The following is a 24,382-nucleotide window of genomic DNA, read 5'->3' as shown; positions in this document are numbered from 1 at the left end:
CAGTTACGTCTACGCACAGGGTTACCACACTTTCATTTAATACAGTGCTAATATAATTCTTTTAATGTCTATTTGAATAAAATAAATTATTTTTTTTATCAATATAATCAGTTTTTGTCCATTAAAGTTAAAAATATTGCATTGTCTCATACTCTTAAAAATTGTTTTGTTTTTGTCCTTAACAAATGCCTCACAAGCCCATTCACCACATTCCATTTCACACCGTTTCATCAAACTGTCAACATGATTTCTCATAGCAAAACTCTCTTTGTTGTGTTGTTGCAAAAGCAAATGACAGTCGAATGTATTATAGAGAACCACGCCACATATCGCAGTTTTATAATTGTATTCAAGGGCTTTAAATTATTTTTTAACGTGAAAAGCCTTTGGAAAACTAAATAAATTTGAGTGAAAAGCATTTGCAATTAGTTTTCGCATGGAAGAAGCAATGATTTATTAAAGCGGTAAGTATTTTTAGCCACAAAAAATGTATGTGAAAAAATGTGACTAGCAATGGGTTTTGCATTGCATTGTGTGGTGTGTATGTGTTTGTATACGATGATGGCAGAATTTCCATTTTCCCAAGTGATGCGGTCTGTATTGTTATTTCAATTTCAATGTTTCCCATTTCATTGTTGGCCGCCATATTGTTTTTTCTTCTCTCACCCGTAATGATGATCTGCGGAAGTACAGTTATAACAAAGTGTTATGAAATTTAGCATCATTTTTTTCTTAAATTAAAAAGAAAAAATGGTTTATTTTTCAAATGTTATTTGTCAGGAGAACATTCAGACTGGTTGAAAGTAAATAAATGCACACACTTAGCTATCAGTATTCCCTTTTAATGACATAATTATTTGGCATTCAAACTTTGTTTACATCCTAATTAATCCCATTATCATGATTTGGCTGGTGTCATTACAAAGCCGTTGTTAATAATTTGACGGCGGACAAATATAAGAAACACCTGCCCTCTTTCACGACAGCAAGAATGTAAAACAAATTTTTCCTTTATGATATCGACAAAATTTTGAAAAATCCGTTAATTCTTGTAGGTACTGAAACTGATTTAGCGAAATTTACTCTTCAAAAACAAATGGCAATACCTATATTTTATTTTAAATAAAAAATTAAGTGATCTAAACAAATACATTTTTTGCTAAGAGTTGTTTGTAAAAACTTGCTAGCAATTGTGAAGGTAACGTCATTTCAAATAAGCATTCCCATCTCTGCATTTTCTGTAATTTAACTTGTCACATTTCAATACATAAAAACAGTTTCCCATCTCTGATTTGTGTATGTACAATGGATTTATAAATACAAATATTTTGCCCATGGTAGAATCAAGGAGGTAAATTCATGCAATCATATGTTTAATTTTTTTTTTCAAAATCATTGGTTTGACAACATTTGATTGTTAAAATTTATATTTATAAATTCATTGTATACAGAGAAATTAGAAAAGGGAACCTCTTTTTAGTCAGTGAAATTCAACAAAGTAAATTACAGCAAATGCAGAGATGGATATAGATATTTGAAATTACTTTATTTTACCATATAAGAATCATTGATTTTGAAAATATTTTGTTTTCAAAATAATAAATACATACACAAAATTGACAGAAGTCGGGCACAATTAAGTTGAGAATACATAAAAGGTGGGAATATATAAAGCCCTTATTTGGCTGGCTTAAATCATCGGCTGGATTCAAATCAAACGCCATAATTTTTAGATTTTTTATAAATTTTATTGAATGAAAGCAAAAATGTCGGAGATATCATCAAATTTTAAAATAAGTTTAGATTTGTTCGAAATGGTCACCTCACGCGTTGATGCATCTACCTGTATTCTTCTGCCATGGACACTTTGGTAATTTTTAGTGCCAACCTTGCTTTCCAAAATTCTCCAGACATAATAGTCCAACGGATTGGTATTCGGAGTTTTTGGTGGCCATTGTGCGCTGGAAGCGAGGAACCTCATTTTGTTAACCTTTTTTGGGTGGCGCGCGCTGAGTGCGATGGTTCTGAGTCCTGTTGGAATGTCCAAGGTCTGCGGCCAAAATGTTTGCGTGCCCAAGGCTTTAATACACCCTCCAGAATATTTTCGCGATAATATTCGACATTTATTCTGATGCCGCGGTCGATCGTCACGAGAGGAGAGCGACTATCGGCTGTTATGGTGGTGCACACCATCACCATGCCCGGTGCTTGAGTTCTAATGGCCAATCGAAGGTGCACATTTTCAGCAGACCTCATTGGTAAGTAAACACGATACTTGCCAAAGAGGTCTGCTGAAAATGATTGTTTGTTTACAAACTGCTGGACAATGAATGTTTTCTCTTCGGAGAAAACCAAATTCGGCAGTTCACCACTTTCGGCCAAGCGAAGCAACTCTTTAGCTCTTTTGAGTCTATTTTCTTTCTATTGCGGTGTAAGTTAGAATTTCACTTTTTAGAATTTCAATGGCTTTACCTCGAGCTTATTTTTCAATATTTCCCCAATTGAATATTGCGGTATGTTTAGCTCACGAGCCATTTTTCGGCCATTGCGACGCGGGTTTCGATGAAGTCGCAAGTACTAAATGCTTTTGTACGTTTATAAACAATATAATGTGCTGTCACTGGAATAATTTTAACATCTGCCGGACGAGTGATTTAGAAATGACAACAGTCTGAATTTAGTTTCAGTTTTTTTCATCTCAGCCTGTATCTATGCATATCTGCTTTTTGCAGAGTTGCAACCGTGGATCAATTTTGAGTTTCACATCAGCGATACTAAAAATAAAAGTGAAACAGCGATGATTCATTAAACCTCTACTATGCCTTATTCTCATTGTTTTTTTATTTTAGAACAAAACAGAAGACCTTTTTATAAAGTCTAGTTAATTCCACTGGGCGGTCCCCTGAATCTAGTTCATAGTCCACTATCTATTTAAATTGTTCGTAACGAAATCGTTCACCGAGTCTGAATCATTTGTTGAGTTGTACACACACGCACACACCACTTAGGAGAAAAATAATTAAGTACAAGAAAAACAAAACAAACTTAAAAATAAAGTAGGAAAAGATTGTGGAAGGACTCGTTTGGAATCAAATTTAATATTTTTATTTTTTTTATTAACACAGTTACCTGACAGTGACAAATAAAATAATTAGGTTTGGTTACATACTTTTCGTTTGATTTTTCTTATCGTGATAAACTTTGAAGAGATTACAAATTCTGTGTCACCAACCAGAGCAGAGAACGGCGTCATCTTTTAAGTGGATGATTGGAAGACACGTAAATTGCGAGAGGCGCATTAAAGCTATTCGCTAGTTTTACCATGGAATTGTATCGCTGTTTAACTGATTTCAAAATTAAAATATATTGAACAAATGAAAGAAACTTGTTGCAGGGCTGTACTTCTGTAGTTTTACGAAGCTGTTCTAGCTCCTTATTGTACCATGACATGGCCTACATATATAAGAACAGCCCATCTGACAACTAAGTCAATCAGAAGAGTACAAAAACTACTGAGTATATTGCATGGTAGAAGAATATAGGTAGCCGCTTGAGAACATTGATATGTCAAAATTTTTAAAATGTTTTATGAAAAATAAGTGGATCTTTAAATATTTTCTTATACGACGCAAATCAGAGGTTGTTATTATATGAATTTTTCAACAATTTTTGCAAATTTTAATAATTTTTCATACAAAAATTTCAATTCCAAAATCAGTTTGACAGTTCATTGTCCCAGCAGCTGTGTCGATGCGACTACCTGTATTGTTCTACCATGGTATATTGTCAAATTTTTGATAACTGTAGTCTTCTTGGCCGACCTTAGATAGACTTTGATACAAACATTCACATTTTTGAATTATTCATTTATAATTGCTTTGTTCCAGAACCTACAGGAATCTAGTAGTTTTGCAACTTTTTTCCGATACCATAAAGGGAAAAACGGTAATCGTAGTAAAAACTTTAATATTCTTGCAGTTCTGGAACATGCCAATTCTCAACGATTTCGATTTCACTGTTCAAAATTGTTAAACTTTGATATTTCGTGAGCTTGACGTATTTTGGTAACATTCATATAAATACATGTGTTTTACTTGTGTGGTGAAAAACGTCGACCGAGTACGTCGAATCTTAGGTAACGCTGTTAGACAGGTTCATGGTGGTGACTTATATTAAAATTTATTGGCCACACTAAAAGCCGACGAAACAAATGAAATTGGAATATTTAGACATCAAATCAAGGCCTAAATAAGGTCGACCAAGGAGGCTACTTTTGACAGTAAACTTACAGATTTTGTTGTCAGATGGGCTGGCTGACCGACTTTATATGGGTCATGCCTCAGATTGAGCAAATGTGGTACTGTGAATGGGCGAGCTTGAATAAACAGCTTTCGGATTTCAGCTCATAAATGAACGATTGGTCGCCATGAATATAAAATGTTCTTTAATGTTGGGATATTTTAAAAACTTTTAATTTTTATTTCAATAGTCGGAAAAAATGTCCCGAGCATGATGTTCGTGTCTCAAATTGGGCTTCGTAATGACAAATTACAGCGGGGAAACACTTGATTTACCAAATGAGGAAGTATTCACTCTTTCCAACCCAGTTTTTGACATTGGCGTTGTTTAAACAACTAAAATAGTTATAATAGTTAGTTACAAACAAATTTGATTAAAATGTTTGAGGTGAGAATACATAAAAAGTTTTTTTTGCTTGCTTAAGTCATTAGCTGGCTTCATTCTAAAAAGAACAAAGAAGTTTTAGGTTGACTTAGTTCAATTTCGGCCTTATGTTCCTTTGTTCTTTTACGAAGAAGCCAACCGATGAAGTAGCCAGTTAAAATAAAGCGTTTTATGTGTTCTCACCTTTACCTAATTTTGCATTTTTGGAAAAAGCGAACCACTATTACCATGGCTGACGCGCGATTATTATGTTTTGTATGATTTTTTTTGCAAAAGCAATGATCGTGAATACATATTGGTTTGCTAATAACTTGCAGAAATTGATTGACCTCGCCGAGAGCTCTTAATTCCCCCCTAACACCGAAAAAAATTGAGTGCAAACCCCTTACAATCCCACCGTACTCTTGAGTACGACATGCTTTTCGTCCTCCACATTGTCGCGACGCTCTGAATGGATGCGCCTGTTCAAAATCTGAAGTTTTGTCCGACGTATTTCAGTATTCTGTACAATTTATCTTCTTGCAGAGCTTTTTTTGGAAACGCACTCTCTTTATTTTCTAAATGGAGACGAAATTACTTTTGAGTTCGGCTCGACTTTCGAATGTCCCTGCGTGTGTGGTCCTATCACTCAATATAACTTTCAATCACCCAACATAACTTTCGGCCAGAGATCAGATCGTATCTAAAATTGGAAATTTTATCGGAAGCCTAAATGTTCATAACTGTTTCAGAGTGTTTGTTACATTCCAACAACGGATACCGTAAGGCTGGAAATACATAAAGAGCATATTTGGCTGGCTTAAGTCATCGTCTGGCTTCTTCGTAGATGAACAAAGGAGGTTTAGGTTGACATAGTTCGATTTTGGCCCTAGGCTTCTCTGTTCATTTCCGAAGAAGCTTGCCGATGACTTAAGGCAGCCAGATAAGCGCTTTATGTATTTCCACCCTAAAGGTGAACATAAAACGCTTTTTGACTGGCTTCCTTGGAAAAGAACCAAGGTGCGGTGTGCCAAAATTGAACTAAGTCTAAAACTCTTTGGTTCCTCTGCGAAGAAGACAGTCTATGACTAAAGGTGTAAGTACATAAGAAGCTTGAAGTCATGTCTAGGCATATTTTGTGACATTTCATAAAGGGATTACAGAGCCGCACTAAAATCCTGCAGCCGTTTTCCATTATAATTTGACATTAATATGCCTAGCCATGACTTCAAGCTTTTTACTTACTTGCACCTTAAGGCCAGCCAGAAAAAGCGTTTTATGTATTCTCCCTTAAAATATAGGTAACCTTTAGTGATCAAAAATAATTGTTTATTTAGGGTGACATGAGATTAAGATCTCGTCACTTGGGTAAAAAAAGTTTTTTGTCATAGAAGTTATTTTTAAAATAACTTCTGGGGAGAATAACCCAGAACTTCGATTTTGGCCCTAGGCTCCTCTGTTCATTTCCGAAGAAGCTTGCCGATGACTTAAGGCAGCCAGATAAGCGCTTTATGTATTTCCACCCTAAAGGTGAACATAAAACGCTTTTTGACTGGCTTCCTTGGAAAAGAACCAAGGTGCGGTGGGCCAAAATTGAACTAAGTCTAAAACTCTTTGGTTCCTCTGCGAAGAAGACAGTCTATGACTAAAGGTGTAAGTACATAAGAAGCTTGAAGTCATGTCTAGGCATATTTTGTGACATTTCATAAAGGGATTACAGAGCCGCGCTAAAATCCTGCAGCCGTTTTCCATTATAATTTGACATTAATATGCCTAGCCATGACTTCAAGCTTTTTACTTACTTGCACCTTAAGGCCAGCCAGAAAAAGCGTTTTATGTATTCTCCCTTAAAATATAGGTAACCTTTAGTGATCAAAAATAATTGTTTATTTAGGGTGACATGAGCTTAAGATCTCGTCTCTTGGGTAGAAAAAGTTTTTTGTCATAGAAGTTATTTTTAAAATAACTTCTGGGGAGAATATCCCAGTAAAAAACCAGGAAACTGATGACGATTGGTGGGTCTTTCCGAAACCTGGGTATTCCCTGCCTTACCCCCTGGTAAACGTTAACATCGTTCTCCACTAATAAACAAACGTTGTTTTTATAAACACAACAATAAAGGGATTAAGCCTGACCATTTTGCAATAACAAAATACTATGGTATCCCGAACAAACAAGCCAACACTTTCTGGTGCTCTGGTTTTCCTGGCGTAACGTATCAAGTTAACTTTTTGAGGACTGTACCTTTATGTTTCAGAACTTGCAAGAATCTACTAATTTTGCAATTTTTTTACGTTATCATAATGGAAAAATCGGTTATCATAGTAGAACGTTTTACATTCTTGCCGTTCTGGAAATCTTTTTCCTATTTGTGTACCTTAGTCAACTCATGTTTATAAAAAAAATTAAAAATAATTTTTAAATTTGTATTACATAATTAAACATAACCTCAACTGTTTATGCAAAAATAATCTTTTCACTGCCAATCCATCTTCGTCATACACCGTGGTCTTATATTCAAAACGGTAATTATATGAAATATATATATTTTTATTTTTAATACATAATCAAACCTAACCTCAATCTGTATGTATGATTGGCAAAAACAAAACCATGTGCTCAAAAGTGACGTTTATTTACTAATATGCAACAGCTGATGTCCAGTGATACCTGGGAACAAATTACTGAAGAAAATAAAGCAATATACACACACACGCACACATCAATCTGCAATGTATACAAAAACTACCGGCAACATTATGCTACACTACCACACAAACTCGCGCTCAAAAGGAATTCCTGGTTTTTTCTTGCCCTCTTCGTATTCACCACAATAATAACAAACAACTGATTTTTGTTATGACAGAGGGAACGGAATCACATGAAACAGATGTGTATTAAACGTCAAACAAACAAGCAAGCTTTGCGATCACACGGTTCGTGATTTTTCCATTAATTTTCGGTATATATTTAATGGAATATTAACGGTACTTTCGTGCTCGTGTTTACCGTAAAATACTGCAAAAGTTCTCGACAATATTATATCACTGGAGCCAATGTAAAATATCAAGAAGAAATGTGAAAAAATGTGATGGATATCGAAGCATAACATTTGTGTTGTTGGTGGGATAGCAAGCAGAGAAAAACGCACACATAGCACACTTCACGCACGCCATTTACCAAGTGGGTGTTTAGTTGTTGTTGTTGTTGTTGCTGCTGCTCTTGTGTTATCATCTTGTGTTGTATTTCCTTTTATTTATTTTATTCTTTTTCAAACAAAAATATCTTGGCGTTTTTTTTTTTTTCATTGAAAAAATGAATGACAACAGAGCTCTGTGCATGTGAAGTGAATGGATGTCATAATGTATTGAGTGGAAAGGTAAAAACAAATTGACATAATTTTTACTTGGGGATGTTAGAGGAGTTATTTTGTTATGTATTTTTAAAACTAAAAAAATTTGCAAATGTTGAAACAAGATACCTAACTCAAAGTTTCTGGTCAATATCGCAGTGTGGTGTGTATGTATAGCTATTAGAAAACAAGGGTTGCCGTGTGCTATGAATGTATTTTAATTAACGGTATATAAAGGATTTCGATTAATTTAGGTAATTAGGATAAAATCACGATTATATCATGGACTCAGGATCTGGAATGTGTATTTTAAAAACTATAAGTGAATCATTGATAATATTTGGAAAGGTATAGACACAAGCACTTAAAGGCAGCTTTGTAAAACTACAAATCATTGGTTTTGAAAATATTTTTTTTTTTCAAAACAATAAATAATAAAAATTGGCAGAAGTCAGGCACACTCCACCTTACCTTTTTATTGTACCATGGGTGTAGGTGGTATTTGTTTTTCAACAATTTTTACAAGATTTTTAATTCGAAAATCGGTTTGACAGTTCATTGTTTTGAAGGAGCCAATTGGCAACATTTACGTAAGAAGAGTAAAGGTGAGAATTCATAAAACGCTTTTTTGACTGGCTTAGGTCATCGGCTGGCTTCTTCGTAAAGGAACAAAGGAGTTGTAGGTTGACTTAGTTTGATTTTGGCCTAATGCTCCTGTATTCTCACCTTTACATATTTGGTCTGTTCCAGAAGTGCAAGAATGTACAAGTTTTTACTTCGTTAACCGATTTCCCTTTACGATATCGAAGAAAATTGCAATAGTAGTACATTCTTGCAGGTACTGTAGTGAAATTTTATACAAAAGGGTATACCTATTGATATCAAGAAATGGAATTAAATCACAAAACGTCATATCGATTTTGACACTAGTATTACTATAGAGTCAAATCAGCTGGGATTTACTGTTACCTGTAATAATTATACCATAGGTATTGGCGTAGAACTGGCAAAGAAATTTTCATTTATTTTGTCATTTCACTCTTTTTATTCCTATTAAGGAAGAATATTATTTAAACTAGAAAACTAAAAAGAATTAAGGTGCAAGTACATAAAAAGTTTGAAGTCATGGCTAAGCATATTTTGTGATATTTCATAAAGGGATTACAGAGCCGCACTAAAATCCTGCCGTCGTTTTCCATTATAATTTGACATTAATATTATTATTAATTAAGTCTCAAGATTTTGGCAACACGTTTTAGTTGGTTATTTTGTCGTTTTGATCCCTAAAGACTGTCTTAAAACAAAACGTCATCCGATGGCTACAGAACAACTAACAGCACCCAAATAGGAGTAACATAAAATCTATTTTTTTTTTTCTTTAAGTTCAAGAAAAGCTATTTATTTCTAAAATGTGCCACTCGTCATACGTGAATATTTTAGATAACTAGTTTTTATTTTAAAAATGACAAGGTACAGTTCGATGGTTCATGGGTTGCCATATTCAATTTAGCAAATGACACTGCCTTTATTGTTTCCGCATGGTTGTCATTAATATTAAAAAAATTTGTATGTCTTCAAATATTATATTATTGTAAATTTATTCTGATGTGTATATACAAACAAACATCAGCTGATTGCCTCTTCACATAGCGTTTAAACAAGACAAATTGTCATGAAGAGTTATATTTTACTACAATATAAACATACCGACTAAGCCAATTGTTTTTGACATTGCAAATAAACTATAAAAAAACAATCAAATGATTAGGAAAAAATAGAATTTAGTTAATTACCTACATTTCAATTTTACCGACTTTTGTCGGTAACTTAAAAAAAAATTAAGTAAAGAATCGAAACTACGATTGTGATTGAAAATCCCTCATACTGTAACCCTTTTACGTCTTCATACGTTTCATTCATGGCACAATAATAAGGAGGTAGAACAGCTTCGTAAAACTACAGAAATACAGCTCTGAGGCTATGCCCGCTTCCTGAACAAAGGAGCCTAGGGCCAAAATCGAACTAAGTCAAACTAAAACTCCTATGCTCTTCTACGAAAAAGCCAACCGATGACTTAAGCCAGCTAAATATGGGCTTTATGTATTCCCCCCAGGGTGGAAGTACATAAAAAGCATATTAATGTAAAATTATAATGGAAATCGACGGCAGGATTTTAGTGCGGCTTTGTAATCCCTTTATGACATATCACAAAATAAGCCTTGTCACGACTTCAAGCTTCTTATTTACTTGCACCTGTACACCTTTATTTTCGTAACATGGTAGAAGAATACAGGTAGATGCATCAGCGCTTGGGAACATTCGTATGTCAACAATTTTTAAATTTTGTTTCAATTATAAGCAGATTTTTATATGTTTTCTTATTCAACGTCGTTCAAAGGTTGTTATAATTCGAGTTTTTCAACAATTTTTACAAATTAAAATAATTTTCATTTAATATTTTTAATTCTAAAATTGGTTTGACAGTTTATGGTCCCAGCAGCTGTGTCGATGCGTCTACCTATATTCTTCTACCATGGTACGTAACTTATGTATTACACACTTAATGTCACATGATATGTATAACTTCTACATATATAAACAACATTCCGTTTGATATAACCTTTAGGTGACATCACATTCATTTAATACCGGCGGAAACCGCTTCATGTTCAATTTTCTGATGCCACTGTCACAAGTCTGTAAACATAGCTGCGTTCCGCTAGTCGAAACAGTTGGACAGGTAGATATTACCATGGTACAATAAGGGGGTAGAACAGCTTCGTAAAACTGTCAGACTCATTCAAAATTTGTTGTATATAACTTTGAATGAGTCTGATAGGTTGTTTTCATTTTTTCCCTCATTTTTAGAATGAGTTAAATAGTGCGAAACGTGAATGAAATGAATGGTTTTTCTCTCAAAAATATAATCCAAACTGTTCAATCTTTCAATTTCATGGCTAAACTGGTTAATAGCTTTAATGCACCAGCCGCAATGTACTCGTCTTCTAATCATTGATTTTGAAAATATTTTGTTTTTATTTTTCAAAACAATAAATACATACACACTTAGAAGAAAATTGTAATCAGCTCTACCTTACCTTTTTATTGTACCATGGATATTAAAATTACAATTTGCTGATAATATTTGATAATTTTTTTTCTATACCATATCTGTGTCAAAGCATTAATACTATTAGTTTTACTTATCTTTAAAATATCTTAAGAACACCCCGCCTTCACTATTACAATCAAAACAATACCATTTTTACCCGTCTGCCACGTTTTACTGTATCAACATGTTCCGTTTCGCATATTTTGCAAACTTAAATAAAAGTAATACATGGCAACCCTTTTTCGCATAATGTGGAAATGGAACACAATTTTAAGGTTATAATTGTATGAATCGCATTTATTCTCACCGACGCTTCATAAAATATTAAATATTCGATATATTTACCTTTAATTACGCATTCGGAACTAGTTGCTATTGATGTTATCCATTGCCTGGAGTAGGGCGCGCTAAGAACGGCTAAATGAACTCGGTAAGAACATAAACTGAAATGGAAAATGTTAATTAGCAATCAGTGTCCTTTCACTTGTCGAAGTGATGTTTTGAGGAAACCAATCGAGTGTGGTGTATTATACAATGTGTGTTTCGAGAGCAAGAGAGCCATTCAGTGTTGCCAAGTTTCAAAGAAATTATAATTCTATAGTTAATGAATTTTGGATGCGCAAACTTGGAATAAAATATTCTTTATTTGAAAAATGTGGGATATGTACCTTAGTTTTTACTGTTTAATAAATAGGTTTGGTGAAACAAGAAGGAAACTACGAATCTGAATGGGCATAATTTTTATAAAACTCTTTTTATAGAAACATAAGAAGTTTTCCACATTTTTAATATGTATCCCTCTCTCTTTACAGATTATAACATCATATCATATTATGAAAGTTGTATCATAGCAGCAATATGATAAAATTCAATGAACGTGAGTGGGCATTGTTCCGTCGCTTACAAAGGAAACACAAAGTGTCCACCGAATTTCTACGCTATAATCTGGCCAATATTCAAAAAATCATATGGTACCAGACATGGCCGCGAACAGTTATAAAACGATTTGCTGTTCGGAAAAGAAATCGAGTATTTTTGCATTATTACCGTTTGCGTAGGGTGCTATTCGATCAGGCGAATCGAAAAATCATAAAGCGTATGAGACAAAATGTTAAACAATGGTCTCGCAACATCGTTCAGTATCAGAAACGTACTAAAGAACCCGAAGAGTATGTTGAAGAGACAATTTGTAAAGAGAAAATTGTTGCACCCGCCATATCCGATGATGTTAGCAAGCAGCTGAAAGAGCAGTTGGAACTTTTGAAAAGTGGGCGAAGGCAACAGCCATTAATTGAAGCCAATAAAGATAAACCAACAGAAACAGGTGCAGAAAAACTTCCACAAGAAGAAAATGAACCCAAAAGCCCTAAAGGAAATGCAGAAGAGGAAAAACAAGCTAAAACTCTATCCTGCTCTTTGGAAGAAAGTGCCAAAACAATTGGTTTAGATAATGACGATTGGCAACCTAATTTAGAATCCACACCAGAGAAACAACTGAATACAATACAGTCGAATGTACATCCCACGAAACTACTGGCCTCCGATGAGAAAACGGAAAAAAGCAATGAAGATGAGTCATCTTCTGTGTATGGTCAGAGTTTTGATAAACCTCTTAAAAGTGGCTTAAATTTCTTGGATATGCTTATGAGTAAGGTTGGTAGTAGCGTGCCGGGCTCAAGTAGTCTTGGCAAAAGAGAACCACAATTATGCAAATCCTCCTCCAGTGAAACCATTACGCATCAGCAACACAGTGAACATTCCCTAGATTCCTCCGATGGATTTTTGGGCTTTGATGATAATGATCGCATACCGGGCATGTTGATGACACCCATTGTACCGAATTCCATCCGAAGCAATAATTCGATATTTGTTAGTGAAACGTTAAATGAGTATATGCGACAAAATGATTTGGAGACAGATTACAACATTGATAAAGATAAATCATTTAAGCGTATGCAATCGTTGCCGGCCGATTTGGAAGGACTGATGACACCAAAAACTCAGCCACCCCATTTGGATATGCCTGCCGTACCAGATAATCTTCTACGCTTTCGTACAGTGGCCGAACGGAAAAGTTATTTACAAAAATTCGCCAAAAATTCCCGCCTATCAATTATCAACAACGAAGCTTGTATTTATCGTGAGCTGCAAAAAAGGATACGTTATCAGAAATGTAAACCAAATAGCCAACAATTGACGGCCCAATCGAATAGTTCTTCAATGTCTTTTACCCGCAATGGCTGGATGGCAGCATCATTTATTAACACCGAATTCAACAAGTACTATTATCAAATGTTAGATGTGGATGGAGGCCAGCATAAAGTAAAGCTGAGAGGTGTTCGTGGCAATAATGATGAGTTTCGTAAGAAACCCTATATTAGTGTGGTTAAAAATCCAAGCAAAACATGTCCCCGCTTGTGTGTTGATGAGGATATGTGGCAGGACTTTAAGGTCATAAAAACTGTGTCACCCAAGTCAAGGAAATTGAATAAGGAACCCCTACCATCGGTGTTCAAACCCTGCCCCTTATCCCACAAGACATTCCAAAAACCCTTGGATGATGATGCTGCAGCTCTATTGCTGGCGGGTGGAAGTATGGCTGTGGTGCGCATGCCCACAGTGGAATTAGAAGTTTTCCCTGAATGTGGAAAGCCTTTGAATGAAATAGCCAAACGTTATTTGCAATATATATTACCACATCATGATATTTCACGAGAATGGGCAGAATTTAGTGTTTCCACGCTCAAGTTACCGGGCTCCCTAAGGGATGCCGTCAAGGCTGCCACCGATAGTATACCAAGGAAATCCTTTACCTTTGTAATACCCTATTTAAATGATCGCAATCATGTATTGGTACGCCGGGTAGTTGATCGTTCTGAAAAACTAGATGAATCTTTCGAACAATGTTTAGATACAGAACTGGTACCAAAATCCGATTTCACATTCCGTCAAAACTTGGACACCACCAGCACCGATGATGTGCTGTTAACGTGTGCCGATGTGGTCAGCGATATGATTAACACCGTTGCCATTAGCTGTAGTGAGAATTCGTTTATAAAAGACGATCCGGATGTGATAAATGAAGAGCCCAGTGATTCGAAATCATCATCAACAATATCATCGATAAAGACTGAAAAACTAAATCGCCCATCGTCGGCTGCTTCAAATAATAGCGAGACTAAAAAGCGAACAAAACAAAATCGAGTATTGTAAGTAAAAGAGAATAGTTGAAAAAATACATAAATCCTTCACCAAGGGAATCTAGTAGTAATGGAACTGAAAAATGTATCTTAAAATTCTATTTTGAGTGTTGCGTGTTCCTTTGAAGATGGGTAAAGCGGATAAAAAAGACCTAAGGAACTTCATTAGTTCCAAGTTCTCACCCTTTGCAATTTCCAAACACCCCTTCAATATTATATTTTCATTCACGCAGATCCCAATTACATTTTACTCTAAGACCACTGGACTTTGGGTTCTGTCTTAAAATGTCTTTATAGACCGGTTATAACCCACAACAATCTCAAGCTCGTTTGGTGCACAATTAATATGAATATGGCAAAGATATTTCTGAGCTGTATTTGATATATTTCCTTGACAATCGTTACTACCGAGTGCATATTAGGGCTGCGGAGGGCAAAAATAACAAATCAGATAAACAATATACATATATGGGAGCCATAGCTATATCTGAACCGATTTCGATCAAATTTGACATATGTGTTTCTATATACAATTTGGTCGTAAGTGCCAAATTCCATCCCTTTTGGGCTAATATTACACGCTTGCTGTACAATAAAAGGCAAATCGGACGTAGATATATATGGAAGCTATATCCAAATCTGAATCGATCTCGTTAAAATTTGGCAAAGATATTTCTGAGCTGTATTTGATATATTTCCCCAAATATCGTTGTTACAGAGTGCACTTTAGGGCTGCAGAGGGCAAAAATAACAAATAGGATGAACAATGTATATGGGAACTATAGCTATATCTGAACCAATTTCGATCAAATTTGCCATACTTATTTTCAGGCTCAATTTGGTCGTAAGTGCCAAATTCCATCCCATTTGGGCAAATATTACACGTTTGGTGCACAATAAAAGGCAAATTGGACGAAGATGTATGTATAGGAGCTATACTTAAATTTTGACCAATTATCTCCAATTTCAATAGGGTTCGTCCTTCGGTCAAATAAATGATTTGTGCAAAATTTCATCTGGATCGGACAATAAATGCAACCTGTACGGACATGCATAAATCGACTCAGAATGTGATTCTATGCAGATCATCGAAAGGAACTATGGGTCTATCTCGTTTCCTTTTGCCTGTTACAAACAAATGCACAAAGACATAATAACCTGGCCACCTTGTAGTGTAGGGTATAAAAAATAACACATATGTAGTACCTCCTAATAGTTACATCCAGCCTCCTAACAAATTGTATAATACGTTTTGCTAGATACAAACTAATGGTGAAGGAATTATAAACTGCTTGTTGTACTCATTAAATTTTAAATGAAAATTTAATATTTCAGAACCGAGCTGAAGCGACTTAATGCCACCATAATAGATGCTGCGGTTAAACCGGAAAAAGGTAAATTAGAACAACAATTAATTAATGGGACTTCTTTACTAACTTTCTGAAAAGCAATGGCTCTTTTTTCTTTATGCTTTCTTTCCTTTCAACAAATCCCAAAGAAGTCCCTAAAATGTAACCGTTTTTGTTTTAATCAAGTACTTACCTTTCATATTTTTCAAAAGAAAAAAAGCCTTGTAATTTCGAATATTGTGCAATGGGCTGTGTGTGCGATAGCTTGGCAGAAGAATCACATGTTCGGGAACATTGTGGCAAAACGAAATGCATGTGGGAGTGTACATGTAAAACATCGAATCAGTCAAGGATTCTACGTCTTGAAACCGATGTAAGATAACTTTTCCCATAACAATACATCTGCAAATATTGTTTTTAATAATTTCCATAATTGTTCTCCCAATTCAGGGTCGTACAATAACCACAGAGGATGCCTTTATGTTAAGACGGAAAGCCACCGCTCGTTTGGCACGCATGGAAAAGGAATTCACCTCCACTGTTGTTTTAACGGGAAATGAAACGCTGCTCATCAATGAGACAAATAATGATAAGAAACGTCGCTGTACCAAGGCACCCAAACGCTATGAGTACTATGACGATGATACCGATGATGAGCTAAGGAAAAATTCACCCAAAAAGACTGCCCTTACAACGATTGATAATGAGAAAAATCTAGCTGTTGAAGTAAAAGAAATACGTGAACCTGTCTATATACAAGACACAGTATTGGAACAGCTAAAACATTGTACGGTCAATCTAGTCAGATTAAAGGACATGGATAATGTTGCACCCTGGTGTTTGATACACAACTTGTATAAATGCTTTTGTAAAGGCAAAGCTTTGGAGGGTAAACCCATGGTTATTGAAAAAGGTGAAAATAATACAACCATAGAGCATGGCGAAGGAGGTGACTCAACTATGCTGTTAACATCCACGGATTATAAGGCAAGTTCCAAAGCTCGTTATACCTTTGAAAAGGCGGAGAAATCCAAGAAATCCAATGATATGGATGATAGTGAAGAATCAGGGGATAATAATTCATCATATGAACATCCGGTACCACCTCCAGCAAAACAGAGGAAAGGTGAACATTTGAAGTCTAGAAATGATGACCAACCCCATAAACACATGAAGGAAAAACGGGAACCGTATAGGGAAAAAGAGAAGGCTCATAAATCATCTTCTCTCAAAGAAGCAAAACAACAGCCGCCAACATCTTCTAAACATTCACGATTAGCAGCCAAAGATAACGAAAATGAAGAGCAAACGGAAAAACCCAAACGTAGTTTGGAAGAGGTTCGAGAACGCTTCTTTGCCTCGAGGCCAGATTCGTGTAGACGGCAAATACCCATACCAAGGCGTATGTTTTTGTACTGTAATCGTAAGAGAAGGCTAAACGTTTTGAATTACATCAAAGAAAATGAAACTGAGCAAACTCGTTTGCTATTAAATGAACATGTCATGAGATCTGTTTATTATCACAAGGCTGATAATGAAAAGCTACGAAAACAACAGGAAGAGGTGAATAGAGCTAAGGCGAAAGATTCGGAAAAGCCTAGAAAGCAACAATCAGAATCACATAAAAATAATGAAAAGAGGGAAGCTGCAGTTGCTGATTCTAAGGCTAATGAAATATCCTCAAAAACTGAAGTTAATGAGTCGCCACAAATCCCAGATATTGTCGATCTCATTGATGATGACGAAGACGATGGACTGTCAAAGGAAGATACTCAAATTAATGATAACATGGAAGTTGAGGATAATGCTAATGGAAGCACCAAACAAGATCCACTGGCACAACAAGATTCAGTTATAAGAATGAGAGAATTTGCTACTCTATCCAGCTTAAATATGGGAGAGAATAATGAGTCAACAACGAACCTAAACAGTCCTGCAGATAAGCCAGATTTGATGTTCCCCAAAATTTCCAGTTGTTTTTCTTTGAATGCCAAGGCAAACATCACAAAACCCTTGGCAGGTTCAACGGCGGATGCACAAAAATTAAAACAGTTGGCAGATTTAACATCGGTTACGAGTGTACATTCCACCACACATGATGCTGCTGCCGCCAGCAGCTCTCAAAATCAGCCACCCATGGAGGCCGTAACCCAAACACCTGCAACTGCCATGACAGATCACTCACAACTCTCCATGGTCGTGGATAATGAAAGTGTACATGATGTCTGCAACAGTGTCATAAGAACCATGAACTCATATGTTAGTAAAAAGATGCAAGAAATCGATTTCGCTCTGCGACGTGAAAGCCACATCATACCTGCCCCCAGTACCGATATCCTGTGCATAATGAAATGGTCGAACTTTTTGGATGCCTTCAATCAGGGCTTTGCCTTTATATGGCAAGTAAAATCGAAAGAAGGTACCTATTTGGTGGCTACCATACGAAATATGATGCCCATGATATGTGATGCAATGGGTGTGGTAAATATTACGGCCCTCAAACCGGACAGGGTGCCGCTGATGGCTAAAATGCTCTTACACAATGTGAATAATGAGCATACCACGAAGTTGGCCATTGTCATGCAGGGAAAGTTCACATATTGGATAGTAAAGGGTTTCCTCAGGGCCGATCCGGTAATGGCTTGCTATAAACCAACACCGGAGACACATCCATCGTTGACGAAGAAAATAAACATATTATGTACATCGTTGGTCAAACAGCGGCAAAAAGAGGAGAAGAAAAAACAGCAGATGCTAAGCAAAAAATCGAATTCCATAGAGTCGCCGGTAACGAGAGTAGAAAATGCTAGTGGAGTTGGAATTCCACAGATGACATTGATGGAGCCGGTCACCATGACTGTAACATCTCCCATAACACCCCTGCCGTCATATTCTGGTCCACATCAAACGGTGCAGCCAATATATCAAACACAAAAGCCAGCGGTAGCAGCAGCCCCACCACCACCACCATCCTACAATGCTCAACCAACTGCTGTAATTAGCCCCCAGATAATAGCAGCTTTTCCCGCTAACAATAATAATAATAACAATGTAGGTCCCATAACGACTTTCGCTGAGGGATCTTCTCGAAAGCGAAAATCTGCCAACGACCTTACCATTGCGAATGACATAAACTCACAAAAAATTGATTCATATGCCAAAATGAGTACCAATATTGAATTTCGTAAAGTCACACCACATGATGTCAATGAAATTCATTTGCCGCACGAACACAAAGAGAATCACAAATGGTTGGTCTTGGACCTGCACAACGACTTTTCACATATTTTTGTACCCGATTTTCGTGATCTGGTATCGCTGGATCGCATACAGAAAGTTATAAATTTTGCCAAACAAAAAAATAAAATTGTCAAACTGCAGTTTTTTCAAAATGCCCCCTTCGATGCCTTTGTTACACCCAAATCGGGTAGGAAAATCTATTTCGGTCCGCTCAACATGAATATGAAACCACCCACTCTCATACTTTTGCAAAGTGTTGATGGTCAGATGATGTTACGTGAACTGTATCAATTGAAACACAATATACCGACTGTGCCGGAAGAGAGGACCAAGGCGTTTTGGTTGCTACAAATGAATGGTCAGACACATTTTGAACTGGAGCCAACAACGACAGCATATGCGGAAAATTATATAAAGACAACAATTGATAATGGCCGAGTGGAAGAAACCACCAGCGGTCGTCAGACGGATGTCATGAAGAATGATGATGATGACGATTGTATGATTGTCGATGAAGCGGATAATAGTAACTTGGCAGGGGGCTCCACTCAAACCCAACAAGGTGGAGGAGCAGGTTATAAATATTTTACAATCTCCTCAGTGGCCAATGATTTGCAAATAACGCCGACAACAACAATTGGTGGTGGCATGGTGTCAGCCACTACTGCAACACCCGCAATTGTTGCAAACAATTCCCTATTAAAGTTGCCCCATGCCAACACAGTAATACAATCCATAGTACCAATCCCTCCCATAGTAACTTCAGCAGGACAACAGCAATTTTTAAATATAAATTCAAATCTAAATAGCGGCGTTTTGGCACCACTTCCACCAACTGTGACCCATACATCTACTGCGACGGTCGGCAATGTTTATCTTTCACCACCAGCAGCCGACAACTCGAGAACAATGCCAAATATAAATCCGATCAATAAAAATTCCCACACTGCGCCAGCAGCAGTTACAAATCAACAGATATTAAAAACCCCTGCAACAACGACAACAACAACAACAAGTATTGTTAAGCCGGTGTCCAGTACCGTGACAGTTCCTGTCAGCAGTAGTAGCGTTACAACATTTACCCAGCAACCCATTGCCCAAAAGAGACGGCGTGTCTCCATCGTCTGTCAGAATCCATTTGATCGAGTTTCGCAAAATATTGCCGTGAGCGCGGTCATAAATAAAATATTGCCGGAAAATATTCAAGATATACAGGTGAATCAGCCATTGAGTACTCTGAAAAGCGTATCGACAATTGGTTCAACAACCATTACAAAACTAAGTGATAATGTACAGCATCAGACTAATGCAGGCACAACTACGGTATACACAAACAACTCAAGCACCTTTAAATCGCCAAACACAAATAATCCAAACACATCAAAACCTTTGGTATTCGATGTTAGTTTCGTTGATGGCGATGAAGAGCCAGGGGCCTCGATTGTCATTAAACCCAATAGTTCGCCACAGAAACCGGTCAGCGCAACAACTACTGCTACCACAAAGATCCAAATTTCCACTGTAACACCCCCCTCAACAGTTCCACTTCCGGCAGCAAAATTCTCAATAAAACCAGCCCGAAGGGATCAGTATAAAGTTTTAAAATTACCCACAACTTCATTGCCGCTTAACTCCAATGTCCAGACTCAAAATAAGTCGCTATATACCAAGGCGAGTACCAGCCTACTGACCACCAGTACAACTAGTACCAGCACTGCAACGCGAATATTAAATAGTAATTTAAATTCTCCAACTGCCACATCCTCTTCTTCACCTGCTTCTGCTTTGCCAAAGAAAGTTCTAAACACAACGAATCCCATTAAAATTACGGGTATATCATCGATAGCTTCACATAATTCCACAATTCAATTAATACCAACTTCGTCAGTACGTATTGCACCAAAGTCAACAGCTACAATGGCGACACAAAGCCAAACAATTAACTACACCTCTGTCCCGTCTGTAAAATCCATAACAATAACCCCAACATCAACTTCTACAAGTGTTACATATTCGAAGATACAACCTGCCATCACTCCAGCTATAAACAATACAGCAGCAGCAGCAGCAGCAGCAAGACAACTAGCATCAGTTACAAATGCCACAACTACTGCGGTAATGGCAAAACAATTACCGCCCTCAAATAACACAACAGCCACAATCACTTCAACACCGCCTCCAGCATCGCCTGTATCTAATTCCAACTCAGGCCTAACCATCACAAGTGTACAATCCTTTGGAGTTTCACCAACTAAAAAGAAAGCCACCGCAACAATAAAGGCAGCACCTATTCACCAACAATCCTCGTCCTCCTCCTCCTCCTCCGCCTCTACAGTAGTCTCTTTGTCATCACCAACAATAAAAATTAGCCAACAAAGAAATATTCCTTCGGCCACTACAAATGATGCGAATAACAGAACTGAAACCAACGACACATCATCACCATCATCATCATCAAGGGAACAAGCGCCGATTGTCATCGATCGGACGGACAATGTTGTTGGTGGTATGGCTACAACATTACCACCACACATTCAGTACGGTTATATTGTATCACCCATCTATACCGATTGTAAATTTGTAGCCAAACGTGTCATGGAAGAGTTTTACGTTAAAGTACCCACAGTGGGTATTTTGAAGTTGATCGGTCTGGCAGCTGTCAACAATTATCTGAATAAGTAAGTTGCTTGGAATACTATTCTTATCTATTAAATTTATCTCAATTTCAGGTTACTTTTTGTGAGGTTTCGCTTTGCCGGAGAGAGAATAGTTTTAAAAGCAAGGGTCAATTTGATAATTATTTTTATACCCTCAGCCGTATGGCTACAGAGGGGTATATATCATATGATACAGCTAAAACGTGATTCATCGAAATAAGGTCTTTTAGGATTTAGATCTTTTGGACGACATATATTTCATGACATTTGGAGTCGATCTAGCTGGGTCCGTTTGTCTTTCGTGGTATATCGTAATATTATTATCAAACATAGATTGAGCTTGGAGATGGTTAATATAAGTCTACTCCTTGTGGTACCACCATTTTCACAGAGGGGGGTGCCCTATATATGTCTATATTTCTGCTTAAGGAATATGCAATGACCCGAATATATGCTATCAAAACTTAACAAACAAAACAAATAAAAACAGGAAGCTAATTTTTGTTTCCGAATATGGGCTATATCCGTCCACGATATCGTATAGCCGGTACTTAACATTATTCGGTATTTTGGCGATATTAGCGACATTATTCACCGGATTTTTTTCCGTTACTACCACCTATGAAAAAATACTTATCTAGCACCACGTCTTCGTATAGCCCCCATATAAAGGTTTTTATTTGAGCGGTATTTTTTGACAGCATTTTTTTTTTTTTTGAAAATTTTCAAGTTCCTTTCGAATGGTGGAGGGTATAAAAAGTTTTTTTTTTTACTTGTTTTTGATTATAAAGTTCCTTCTGGGCTGTCCTATTGGAAGTTTAACACAAGTTTAAGGGAGATTTAAGTTTAAGGGGAAGGGTCTTTTTACCTAGGGTGAAATAGAAAAAAATACAAAATAGAGGATAATTTTTAAATATATTTTCTATTAAATATGAAGTTCTTTATATTCATACATTATCTTTATATATAATGGTCTATATCTTTTCAGACACATGCAGAAATGTTCCAATGAAAATACCCAAGCTGGTGATTGGAAATTTGTGGCCGCCAGTAAAGCTGTACAAATACAAAATGTAAGTAGCAAGATTCTCATATATTGGTGGTTGGAAATGATTTTTAAGAATAACCTTGTTATATAAATCAGAAGGGCTAAAGAAGCAAGGTGGGTGTATGTACAGGGTGAGATGAAAAAACTGTAAACAATTTCAGACTGCTGTCTCTTCTAAGCCACTCATCCGACAGCTGTTAAAATTATTCCAGTGACAGCTCATTTTATTGTTTACAAGCGTACAAAAGCATTTTTGTGAGAATTTTCCAGAAAAAAAAAAACTTATTCGTGATGGAATTCAAGTGTGATTTCTTTATATTTGGCTGGAAAACCAGAAGTGGTAACGATAGCCTCTTGTGGATTTCCACTCCAGTATTTAAATGTAAATAAACCTATTGTGTCTCGTACCATCGCTCGTTACGGAGATACTGGTAGCGTAGCCCGACGTCAAGGAATTGGACGGAAGAAAAAAGCAACATCAGCAGAAATGGTTGGAAAAGTAAAGAAGCGACATGATCGAAGCCCGCGTCGCAGTGGCCGAAAAATGGCTCGTGAGCTGAACATATCGCAATATACCATCCGCAAATATTGAAAAATGAGCTCCGGGTAAAGTCATGAAATTCCAAAAAATGCAAGAACTTTCACCGCAACAGAAAGAAAATAGACTCACAAGGGCTAAAGAGTTGCTTCGCTTGGCCGAAAGTGGTGAACTGCCGAATTTGGTTTTCTGCGATGAGAAAACAACAAACAAACAAAAATGATCGCGTTTGCTTGTCAAAGAGGTCAGCTGAAAATGTGCACCTTCAGAATAAATGCCGAATTTTATCGCGAAAATATTCTGGAGGGTGTATTCAATACTTGGGCACGTAAACATTTTGGCCGCAGATCTTGGACATTCCCATAGGATTCAGCACCGTTGCACTCAGTACGCGCCATCCAAGAATGGTTAGAAAAGTAGGTTCCTCACATCATTTCCAGCGCACATTTTTAAATTATGGCGTTTGAATTTGTTGCAGTTTTTTATCTCACCCTGTATTACTCGATTTAATATTTCTGAACCATCAATGTATTTGTATTCTTTTCTAAACAATCTCTTCCCAAATATCTTCCATTTCTAACAAACACTTTTCATTTTTTTTCTCTTTTTTAGCATCAAAAATCCATGCTGGTACGTAAAACCAAACCCGGAACAAATGCAAATAAATTGTTGGATATGAATAAATCATCTAAGGTTGTAAATGTCACTTCCATGAGTGAACCGATATTAATAGACGATTAAATCGTAAAAACTGCCATTGATGGCAATGATGCAAACAGAAAGAAACAATGATATCGAATATATTCATTTTTATTTCGGAAAAACAAAAGGAAACAACTCAAAAATTTAGACTCTTCTCGAAATTAGAATTTGTATATAAATTTATACATAAAAGTTAAGTTATTAAACTTAGCTTTTTTTCTTTTTTTTTGTTTTGTAAAACAAATTATTTATTTGTAAGTGATTTTATGTTATATTCACTAACGTTAATTAGTGATAGCAATAATTATTTTTAAAACAAACGTTTAGTTTTCGGTATTTTTAATTTGTTTTTAAAAAAATAATGGCAACAACAAAGTTGAAATATTGTTGTGTTTCCTTTGATCTATAGCTTGGCAACTTTTTTTTTTTGATTAAAAGTTAATTCTTATTTCCATGATAATAAAATAGCTATTAGATATAAATATTTTTTTGAATTGCCAATAGTAATAGTTATTTTTTTAT

The 24,382-nt window shown here is 36.2% G+C and overlaps 1 protein-coding gene across 3 annotated transcripts; it reads left to right on the top strand.

The window, feature by feature from the left end:
• The first annotated feature begins 301 nt into the window (after positions 1 to 301).
• On the top strand, positions 302 to 23,934 carry LOC101891958 (uncharacterized). Of its 3 annotated transcripts, none has more exons than XM_059127550.1 (7): positions 302 to 464; positions 11,939 to 14,335; positions 15,662 to 15,720; positions 15,888 to 16,048; positions 16,126 to 21,593; positions 22,561 to 22,645; positions 23,771 to 23,934. In XM_059127550.1, the coding sequence occupies exons 2-7, from the start codon at positions 11,985 to 11,987 to the stop codon at positions 23,897 to 23,899; spliced, it is 8,253 nt and encodes a 2,750-aa protein (XP_058983533.1). In that variant the 5' UTR covers positions 302 to 464; positions 11,939 to 11,984; the 3' UTR covers positions 23,900 to 23,934. The 3 variants fall into 3 exon arrangements, with proteins under 3 accessions (XP_058983533.1, XP_011290445.2, XP_011290458.2); XM_011292143.3 differs by lacking the exon at positions 302 to 464 and adding an exon at positions 7,548 to 8,041; XM_011292156.3 differs by lacking the exon at positions 302 to 464 and adding an exon at positions 11,412 to 11,556.
• The last annotated feature ends 448 nt before the right edge of the window (positions 23,935 to 24,382 follow it).

The sequence above is a fragment of the Musca domestica genome, unplaced genomic scaffold, assembly GCF_030504385.1.
Source record: "Musca domestica strain aabys unplaced genomic scaffold, Musca_domestica.polishedcontigs.V.1.1 46, whole genome shotgun sequence".
In the NCBI taxonomy this organism is placed as follows: domain Eukaryota; kingdom Metazoa; phylum Arthropoda; class Insecta; order Diptera; family Muscidae; genus Musca; species Musca domestica.
Note: the sequence above shows the minus strand (reverse complement) of the source record. Positions and strands in the feature narration are given on the sequence as shown.